General features: G+C 34.1%; 1 protein-coding gene across 1 annotated transcript; it reads right to left on the bottom strand.

Annotated features, from left to right (window-relative positions):
* Positions 1-2,012: 2,012 nt before the first annotated feature.
* On the bottom strand, positions 2,013-2,936 carry LOTGIDRAFT_171405 (hypothetical protein; the record flags this gene model as incomplete). Its single annotated transcript, XM_009047600.1, has 2 exons — positions 2,013-2,045; positions 2,496-2,936. The coding sequence occupies 2 exons, from the start codon at positions 2,934-2,936 to the stop codon at positions 2,013-2,015; spliced, it is 474 nt and encodes a 157-aa protein (XP_009045848.1).
* Positions 2,937-10,935: the final 7,999 nt, after the last annotated feature.

Here is a 10,935-nt window from a genome sequence, read left to right as displayed (position 1 = left end):
CATGCCCACTATAAGAGCCTTAAGAGAATATCCCCAATATATAAGCAGAAAATGATAGTTGCATATTCAAAAAATAAGAACTTAAATGATAATATTGTTCATAGTAAACTAAAAACAATCAGTACATGACAGATACTATACTTCTCGCTCATCGGGCGAGTTATTTTTTCTAATTTCAGATCAGAATAAGAACAGAAGAAAACCCAATATCAAGACCTTTAATCCTAATTTCTAAATAAAGTGTTTGCTCCACCCTAGGCCTGTACATTTGGGAGAATCAAACCCTCCCTTCCCCGAAATCTATCTAAATCGGCATCATTTGCAACATTTCTTACCGGTTCTTTTAACACTCTTCCATCGCCAACATCGGGTATCCAACCTGAGACTGAATCGAAATCTTAAGGATATAAAACTGTTTTCAACATTGTGTCGAATTTCCCAGGGTGTTTGATTGTTTCTATCGGATTTGAACCAGCTTCCAAAACCATCTCGCTAAATAAAGATGGAAAGAAATTGTTTTCTAACGTTGTATTAGTTTGTGGTACTTGATTCTGAGTTCCATCTTTAATTTTGAAATCACATCTGAAATAAGCATCGGAAAGAAGCAACCATTTCGATAATGAATTTATTTCGAAGGTAATTCTACCACCATCATTCAATTGGGATTTAGAACCAACAATCGGTGAGATTATAATATAATCCTCTTTTTTCTTGTAAAATGAATAACGAATAGGATCGTATAATCTAAAGATTGGATCTAGTATTTTATTTGCCATTTTTAAGGTTTAATATTTGAGTAGAAAATTGTTTTTTTCCAAAACAAGAGTTATCTCCCTTTTTTCTAGAAGTTTCTAGACTAAAATAACATTACTTACAACGAAACTATTAAAAAATGTTATGTTATTTTATATAAGGGTATTTTTAATATGCTTTTTTTGATGGAATGTAGGAAATTGATTGAAGGTGTTTTTGGTAAATGAAATGTAATGCTGTTTAGGGTGTAATAATTTATAGGGAGTTTAGGTCTTTTTTTAGTGTAAGAATTTATGAAATGTAGGGTGTTTAGGTTTTTTAGTATATGAAATGGTAAGTCGGCATATGGTAAAGGGGGGTGTAATGTACATACACTGGATGGTCAATTTGGTAAAAAAAATTTTTTGGTAAACCGGTAAATGGTAGAATGGCATAAGGTAATGTACACATACTACTACCCTAGTTGTGGATCTAGTATACTAACCTAGTATTGATCTTATATACTTTCTCAAGTTGTTTGAACTTGTATACTTACCCCAGTTGTTCTTGTATACCATACCCTAGTAGAGTAATAACTCTCGTATATTAATCTTGTTTGATTTTCAAATTATTTATTTCAACCGTTGTGACCAACTTATGTCTTCCTCCGCCAAGCCCATTTCTAGTCTAGTCAAATTACCCATAACATTAACACTGTCTCCAATAGATTAGCCCGACTATCTTTGCCTGCAGCTTCGTGGGCGGACGGAATTCTTGGGGATGACGACCCCTGTCTGGTATGGACACCTTTGCACTTTCGCACGTTTTAATTTATATATTTAAATATACATAATTAATTGTTATCTATTATCAAATTACTAAATATTGATAACTATTTATTTATTTACGAATATCATATTTTCTGTATTATGTCTTTTCACTGTATTAGGTGCCGGATTTAGCATAAGCTTCGGCTTGTTTCCGAAACCTTACTTATTTTCTATAAAAATTTCATTTAATATAGAAATAAAATATTGTTTAAATCATGAAGAACTCAAGAACATCAAAATACTTTACTAAATCAATACAGAAAAACATTACTCCAGGCTGATTTGGGTGAGTACAAAGCGGCACGGAATAGATTCAAACGATTATGTGACTCACGGAAATTGTCCCGTTCAATACAACCAGCAATCGAGCAAGAAGGATAGTTCATGCCCACTATAAGAGCCTTCAAGAGAAACCCCCCATGTCTATAAGCAGAAAATGATAGTTGCATATTAAAAAAATAAGATAATATTGTTCATAGTAAACTAAAAACAATCAGTACATAACAGATACTATACTATTTTTTTTCTAATTTCAGATCAGAATCAGAAGAAAACCCAATATCAAGACCCTTACTCCTAATTTCTAAATAAAGTGTCTGCTCCACCCTATGCCTGTACATTTGGGAGAATATAAATATATAAGCAGAAAATGATAGTTGCATATTCAAAAAATAAGAACTTAAATGATAATATTGTTCATAGTAAACTAAAAACAATCAGTACATGACAGATACTATACTTCTCGCTCATCGGGCGAGTTATTTTTTCTAATTTCAGATCAGAATAAGAACAGAAGAAAACCCAATATCAAGACCCTTAATCCTAATTTCTAAATAAAGTGTCTGCTCCACCCTAGGCCTGTACATTTGGGAGAATCAAACCCTCCCTTCCCCGAAATCTATCTAAATCGGCATCATTTGCAACATTTCTTACCGGTTCTTTTAACACTCTTCCATCGCCAACATCGGGTATCCAACCTGAGACTGAATCGAAATCTTTAGGATATAAAACTGTTTTCAACATTGTGTCGAATTTCTCAGGGTGTTTGATTGTTTCTATCGCATTTGAACCAGCTTCCAAAACCATCTCGCTAAATAAAGATGGAAAGAAATTGTTTTCTAACGTTGTATTAGTTTGTGGTACTTGATTCTGAGTTCCATCTTTAATTTTGAAATCACATCTGAAATAAGCATCGGAAAGAAGCAACCAATTCGATAATGAATTTATTTCGAAGGTAATTCTACCACCATCATTCAATTGGGATTTAGAACCAACAGTTGGTGAGATTATAATATAATCCTCTTTTTTCTTGTAAAATGAATAACGAATAGGATCGTATAATCTAAAGATTGGATCTAGTATTTTATTTGCCATTTTTAAGGTTTAATATTTGAGTAGAAAATTGTTTTTTTCCAAAACAAGAAGGTGCAATTCATGACGGAGTTTGATGAAACTTGGTGTGAGTGTTTGTTATCACCCAAGGATGGACCCTATTTAAAATCAGAAAGATCGAAAAATAATTAGTATGAGCTATTGCCCTTGTTCTTGAAAACGCCTTCAATTTTAGTTTGTAAACACTCTATAAGGCACAATTCTTGATGGATTTTGACGAAACTTGGTTTGAGTGTTTGTAATCACCCAAGGATAAACCCCATCGAATATCAGAAAAATTGAAAAATATTTAGTATTAGTTATTGCCCTTGTTCTTGAACAATTTTTAGTTCGTGAACACTCTAGAAGGCACAATTCTTGACGGATTTTGACGAAAATGGCATGAGTGTTGGTTATCACCCATGGATAAATCTTATTGTAAATCAGAAAAATCGAAAAATCTTTAGTATGAGCTATTGCCCTTGTTTTTGAAAACTCGTTCAATTTGTAGCTCGTAAAAATTCTAGAAGTCATGATTCTTGCCGGATTTTGAAAAAACTTGGTTAAGTTATTCTGTACCGCGCTGACGATTGAATATAGCGTTTTCACGAGCTAAAGAGTGAACACATTTTCAAGAACAATATTTCATACTCAATATTATTCAGAATCGCCCTAAAGAGTTCAAAAGAAGTGTATGACTGAAGGTTGAATATTTCCTATTAGTGATCGTTACTGTACAGCTAAATATTTTTATTCAAAATCAAAGCTGCCAGTGGGCGTATATTACCTTGCCTGGCTAGCTATCTTGTTAATTGCAAGAAAATTATTGAACGGATTTAAACAAATTAAACGCTTCGCCTAATTCTACTGAAGGTTCCAACTAAATTATAGAGCCATTAAAAGGACAAACATCAAAACTAGGTCAAACTAAGTAATTAACGATCCATTTTAATAATTAACCCATTGAAAACAAATTCAGTTTGATCCAGTAGATACATAGATATCAATAGCGAGGAAAAAGGCGAGGAAAAGGGAGAGAAAGCGAGGAAAAAGGCGAGAAAGCGAGGAATAAAGCGAGGAAAAGGGCTAGAAAGCGAGGAAAAGGGGGAGGAAAAAGGCGAGAAAGCGAGGAAAAAAGCGAGGAAAAGGGTGAGAAAGCGAGTGTAAAAAGACGAGGAAAAAGGCGAGGAAAAGCGCGAGAAGGCGAGGAAAACGGCGAGAAAGGCGAGAATAAAAAATGCAAGAAGTCGAGAAAGCGAGGAAAAAGGCGAGAAAGCTAGGAAAAAGGCGAGAAAGCGAGGAAAATTTACTAGTGTGAGAATTTCAAAAAGTTCCTATGACGGCTAAGCCTTGCAAATTGCCCGTAAACTTTGAGTAATACTGTAATTTTGGCTCGAGTTAAAATGAGTAATTTACACTGTGTTGAGTATGGTCTGATTGTACTAACGGGACTCCTATTACAGTCAAGTAACCTAATATCGTGCTAACCTATTTTTCGTGCATTTCCGGAAAAGGATTAATAATTTACATGTGCAACCTCGCGTGACCTCCGCATTTGCTTGTTTTGATAACCATGGGTTTTCTGTACAATGTCAGCTAGTAGAATGAATCCAGTAGTTTCAAGCAAGGTAAAATGTATTAATGTTTACTTTGACAAATACAAAATGGCGGATTTTAGTTATTAGCAAAGGTCACCATTTTTTATCGGCTGAATTTCCTTATAATCCCAAGCGGTAATCGGAATTCCAAGTGTCGTCTGCTAGAATGTAGTCCAACGAATGAAGTCACGTGGTCAACTAGCGGATTCCGTGCCAGCAGAAAAATTCTACAGAACACAATGTGGGCCGTATTCGTATGTTGTTTCAATGAGCTACGTATCTTATTTTGTCAGTCACTATTTTTTTTAAAATCATGGTTCTTTGCAGGAATTGTCATTAGTTATAATGAATTGATATTAAAGATAAATACTAAGAGTAGTTAATTATACCATGGGTATCAATACAACGTGTTTTTCTCGACTTATTTATAGATAAAACATTGTACACGAAAATAGGCGACGCATTTTGCAGCCGTTGTCGAGTTGGTTAGTCATGAAATATTGGTCAAAGTGAGGGATTCATAAAAAGAATCGAAACAAACCAATTTTAATTATACTGTAGAATATTTGAGGAAACATCAAAGACATTTTAAAAAAATTCCGTTTTTTTAACTTTGACGAAATTCGGTGTTGAATCCTTATATGCACGAAAATAGGTTACACCACTGTAAGCCTGTATCAATTTTTAGTTACGGGAGTCTTGGTTTTTATTTACTTAACGTCATTGTTTCTTCTTTTTTTTTTCTTTTTTTAAACAATATTTATTGAAGAATTACAAATATTACAATATACATATAGATAAACACATGGTTTTGGAAACAAGCTTAAAAGCTTATATAAATCCATTACCATTGTTTCTTTGATTGGTTCTGTTAATTTTCTCTTCGCTCATTGGCTTAAGAAAAGAGCGACCTTAGTTCGTGTATACCAATGTAGTTGTCAAGTCGCCATTCATCACTTGGAAAGTACACTTGGAGTTTGACCTGTTACTTTATATTATTTACCCATCCACCTTTCCCTATTAACCGTACAGCTTTTGTTTCTTAAAAATTTCATTATCATACAAACTCATTACGTATTTCACACTTTACAAATCGTAGGCCTATATATGTTTTGTTATTTATGTTTATGGTAATAAAATCATGCCAAACCATTTTGTATTCACTCTTTGTTAATTTGCTCATATATAGGTCATATTTTTCGATAGATGTAGGCCTATGTCTTGAATGGACCATTGTACAAAAAGTAAGATTATATTGTATGAATTTCAAAAAGTTTCTATGGCGGCTAAGCCGTTTAAATTGCTGTTTAACTTTGGTAAGTTTCACCTTCCATGAAAAAAAGTAGGTCTTAAATGGGCCATCGTACAAAGAGTAACGGAGGTAGACACATGGGTTTTTGCGAAATTCCAAGAATACTTATGTGCATTTCTCATTAAAATTTTAAGTTATTTTAACAACATTTCAGTTAAGAATAATTCACATTTTATATTGGATCTATTTTCAGCAAATGTGTATGCTGAGACGATTCGACCGTGCATGCTAGTTGAATGTGTATGCAGGTTCAGCCCGTCACGTTCCCACTCCGCCGAAAATTATTAGCGTAACTGGGGGCAAATGTGAACAAGACTTTTGGAAGCTACACTCTGTTAAAAATTTGAAGCAATTTCTACAACATTTAAAGCCGAAAAATCTGTTATTTTCAATAGGTCGAATTGACTTGTCAAAACGTCCGCACTTTTATTGTATGCTGTCTCACCATACGCTAACTTCAGCCCGGTCACTGATTACTACTCTTTACTTTCATTGCAGTATTTTGCAATTTGATTGTGTCTGATCTGTCCTGAATCTTTTATGAAGCAGAACTGCACCGGGCTGAACTTAGTTTACACATTCAACTAGCATACAGATTCGGGTCCAATCGTCTCAGCATACGCATTCGCGGCAAATCGACCCGATATGAAATCTGAATCATTTCAAACTTAGATATTGTTAAAATAACTTAAAATTTTTTAATGACAAATACACATAAGAATTCTCTCAATTTCTAAATGTCAATGTCTAAATCTCTTAGTCTTTGTACTGTGGCCCATTTAATACATATTTTTTTATGGAAGCTGAAACCTACCAAATTTCAACGGCAAATTAAAAGGCTTAGCCGTCATAGGAACTTTTTGAAATTCATACTACACTAGACCTCATTCGAAATATCAAATCACTAAGTTGCTGTCTCCCTTACTTTTTGTACGGAGGCCCATTGAAGACACACTAATCTACATATATATGGCCTATATAAGTATGTTACTCAGAGTTTACGGGCAATTTGCGAGGCTTAGCCGTCATAGAAACTTTTTGAAATTTAAACCATACTATCTCACACTAGTCCTCATTCGAAATATCAAATCACTAAGTTACTGTCTCCCTTACTTTTTGTACAGAGGCCCATTGAAGACACACTAATCGACATATATATGGCCTATATAAGTATGTTACTCTGAGTTTACGGACTATTTGCGAGGCTTAGCCGTCATAGAAACCCTTTGAAATTTATACCATACTATCTCACACTAGTCCCCATGCCAAATATCAAATTAGAAAGTTGCTGTCACCTTTACTTTTTGTGCGGAGGCCCATTAAATACATACACTAATCGACATAAATATGGCCTATGTAGAATAAGACTAAGAGTTTACGGGCAATTTGCAAGTTTTAGCCGTAAAAGGAACTTATTGCAATTCATACCATACTACCTCACACTAGTCCTCATTCGAAATATCAAATCACCAAATTGCTGTCTTTTTTACTTTTTGTACTGAGGCCCATTAAAGACATACATTAATCGACATATAAATGGCCTATGTAGAATAATACTCAGAGTTTACGGGCAATTTGCGAGTCTTAGCCGTCATAGGAACATTTTGAAATTCATACCATACTATCTCACACTAATCCTCATTCGAAATATCAAATCACCAAGTTGCTGTCTCCCTTACTTTTTGTAAGGGACCCATCCAAGACATACACCAATCGACATATATATAACCTATATAAGAACATATCCCAGTGTATGTAGAATAAGACTCAGAGTTTACGGGCAATTTGCAAGTTTTAGCCGACATAGGAACTTATTGCAATTCATACCATACTACCTCACACTAGTCCTCATTCGAAATATCAAATCACCAAATTGCTGTCTCTTTTACTCTTTGTACAGAGGCCCATTAAAGACATACACTAATCGAGATATAAATGGCCTATGTAGAATAATACTCAGAGTTTACGGGCAATTTGCGAGTCTTAGCCTTCATAGGAACATTTTGAAATTCATACCATACTATCTCACACTAGTCCTCATTCGAAATATCAAATCACTAAGTTGCTGTCTCCCTTACTTTTTGTACGGAGGCCCATTAAAAACATACACCAATCGACATCGAGTTTTATGTTCATATAGACCATGTATATGTCGATTAGTGTGTCTTCAATGGGCCTCCGTACAAAAAGTAAGGGAGACAGCAACTTGGTGATTTGATATTTGGAATGGGGACTAGTTTGAGATATTATGGTGTAAATTTCAAAATGTTCCTATGACGGCTGGACTCGGAAATTGCCCGTAAACTCTGAGTAATATTCTGAAATAGGTCATATATATTTCGATTGGTGTATGTCTTTAATAGGTCTCCGTACAAAAAGTAAGGGAGACAGCAACTTTGTAATTTGATATTTGGAATGGGGACTAGTGTGAGATAGTAAGGTATCAATTTCAAAATGTTTCTATGGTGGCTAAGACTCGCAAATTGCCCGTAAACTCTGAGCAATATACTCAATAGGCCATATATATGTCGATTAGTGTGTCTTCAATGGGCCTCCGTACAAAAAATAAGGGAGACAGCAACTTGGTGATTTGATATTTCGAATAAGGACTAGTGTGAGATAGTATGGTATAAATTTCAAAAAGTTTCTATGACGGCTTAGCCTCCCAAATTGCCCGTAAACTCCGAGTAACATACTCATATATGTTATATATAATAGGTCTCCGTACAAAAAGTAAGGGAGACAGCAACTTAGTGATTTGATATTTCGAATGAGGACTAGTGTGAGATAGTAAAGTATGAATTTCAAAAAGTTCCTATGACGGCTAAGCCTTTTAATTTGCTGTTTAAATTTGGTAGATTTCAGCTTCCATAAAAAAAAATATGTATTAAATGGGCCACAGTACAAAGACTAAGAGAGTTAGACATATACGTGTTTGCGAAATTGAAAGAATTCTTATGTGTATTTGTCATAGAAAAAATTTAAAAAGTTATTTTAACAATATTTTAAGTTTGAAAAAATTCAGATTTCATATCGGGTCGATTTGCCGCGAATGTGTATGCCGAGACGATTCGACCCGATCTGTATGCTAGATGAATGTGCACTCTAAGTTCAGCCCGGTCAGAACTGCAGACTAAATGTCCAGAATAATAACCAGTTTTAACGAAGTGGATTAGGCGAAACTTAGCCTATGCCTATGTGATGGGCTGACGGTATGGAATTATTTTGAAAGTTTTCTAATTGCATTTTATACAGTGGCATAACCTAAATTCGTGCACACAAGGATTCAACACCGAATTTCGTCAAAATTAAAAAAAACGCAAATTTTTTTTTCCATGTCTTCGAAGTTTTTTCATGAATCCCTCACTTTGAACCATATTTCATAAGTAACAAACTCGACAACGGCTGCAAAATGCGTCACCTATTTTCGTTTACAATGTTTGATCTTTAAATAAGTCGAGAAAAACACGTTTTATGGATACCCAGTGATACAGTGGTGTAAATTATTTTCGAGGATATAAGGATTCAACACCGAATTTCGTCAAAATTAAAAAAACGAAATTTTTTTTTTTATGCCTTAGATGTTTCTTCAGATATTCTACAAAATAATTAAAATTGGTTTATTGCGATTTTCTTTATGAATCCTTCACTTTGACCCATATTTTATGAGCAACCAACACGGTAACGGCGGCAGAATGAGTCACCTATTTTCGTGTACAATGTTTGATCTATAAATAAGTCTAGAAAAACACGTTGTATGGATACCGGATGGTATAATTAACTTCTCTTAGTATTTATCTTTAATATCAATTCATTATAACTAGTGACAATTCCCTCAAAGAACCACGATTTAAAAAAAAAAAGGTGACTGACAAAAAAAGATACGAAGCGTGTTTTATTGCTTAAAGTCACTGAAACAACATAAGAATATGGTCCACTTTGTGTTCCATAGAAATTTTCTGCTGACACGGAATCCGCTAGTTGATCATGTGACCTCATTCGTTTTTATGCAGATGACACAATTGTATTAGCAGAGTCTACAGATGATTTATAAATAGCCCTTGAATCATTATCAAATAATAAACTATGTATAATAAAAAATAAAATATTTAAAACAAATCACCAATTTGAACCCTATTTGTCATACTCATACGCTAATCAGCTCACTGCTCTCTGTAGATTTAGATGTGGAAACCATAGGTTGCCATATACTCAGATTAGATATAGTCCCACTTTATATGATGATATTTGTTGCCCACTATATGATTCTGAAGATGAAATACCTGATGAGTTCCATTATAGTTTTAAATGTTCCTATTTTGATGATGCGAGAAGATTTTATTTAAAACACTATTATAACATATATCCAAATACTATAAAAATGAGTCAATTGTTTACTTGTAATAACAAAAGCAGCTGTCTAATTGTAATTATAATAATGAAAAGCTTTTGAAGATAACAATACGGTTACATTTAGCATCTTGTAAATGTTCTTTGTATCTAGCCGTCACATTTAATTGTAATATTTATGTACCGGGTACTTCTCATTTGCCCTTAGGAGTCGCAAGAGAATAAAATATCATTATTACCCTGAGGCCCCATTTCGAGTTTTATAAAAATTAGTCCTATCAAGATGGCGTCTTACCTCATACTTCCGGGTCAAATTTATCGAAGATGCGTCATTTTACATTTAAACGTCACGCTAGATATAAGAGATAATGGTGACATACCTGTATATGCAGTTGAAGCGGGAGAGCGTGACCAGAGGTAGACAAAATAGGTCATTTCAAAAACAAAGCAGTGTGTTCGAAGAACGGCAAAATACACCCCCCATTTCATGTGGTGATTCCAAAGAGAAAAAACAGGCAGCATAACCAATCACAGAAGACTTTTTGATGGGATCACCAATACCACTAGTAGTACAGCAATTCAATTGAAGTACCATAATAAATAATAAAACTTGACATCATATGCCATGTAGTCAAAACTTTTTTTACGAAACGTTGGGTATTAAAGGATGATATTTGATGTCTAGTGGACCATTATGTTAATTAGGTTAAACAAATAAGCACTGTAGCACTGTAATCATTAT

This window comes from Lottia gigantea, assembly GCF_000327385.1.
Source record: "Lottia gigantea unplaced genomic scaffold LOTGIsca_114, whole genome shotgun sequence".
NCBI lineage: Eukaryota > Metazoa > Mollusca > Gastropoda > Lottiidae > Lottia > Lottia gigantea.
This window is presented reverse-complemented; position numbering and strand designations above follow the sequence as displayed.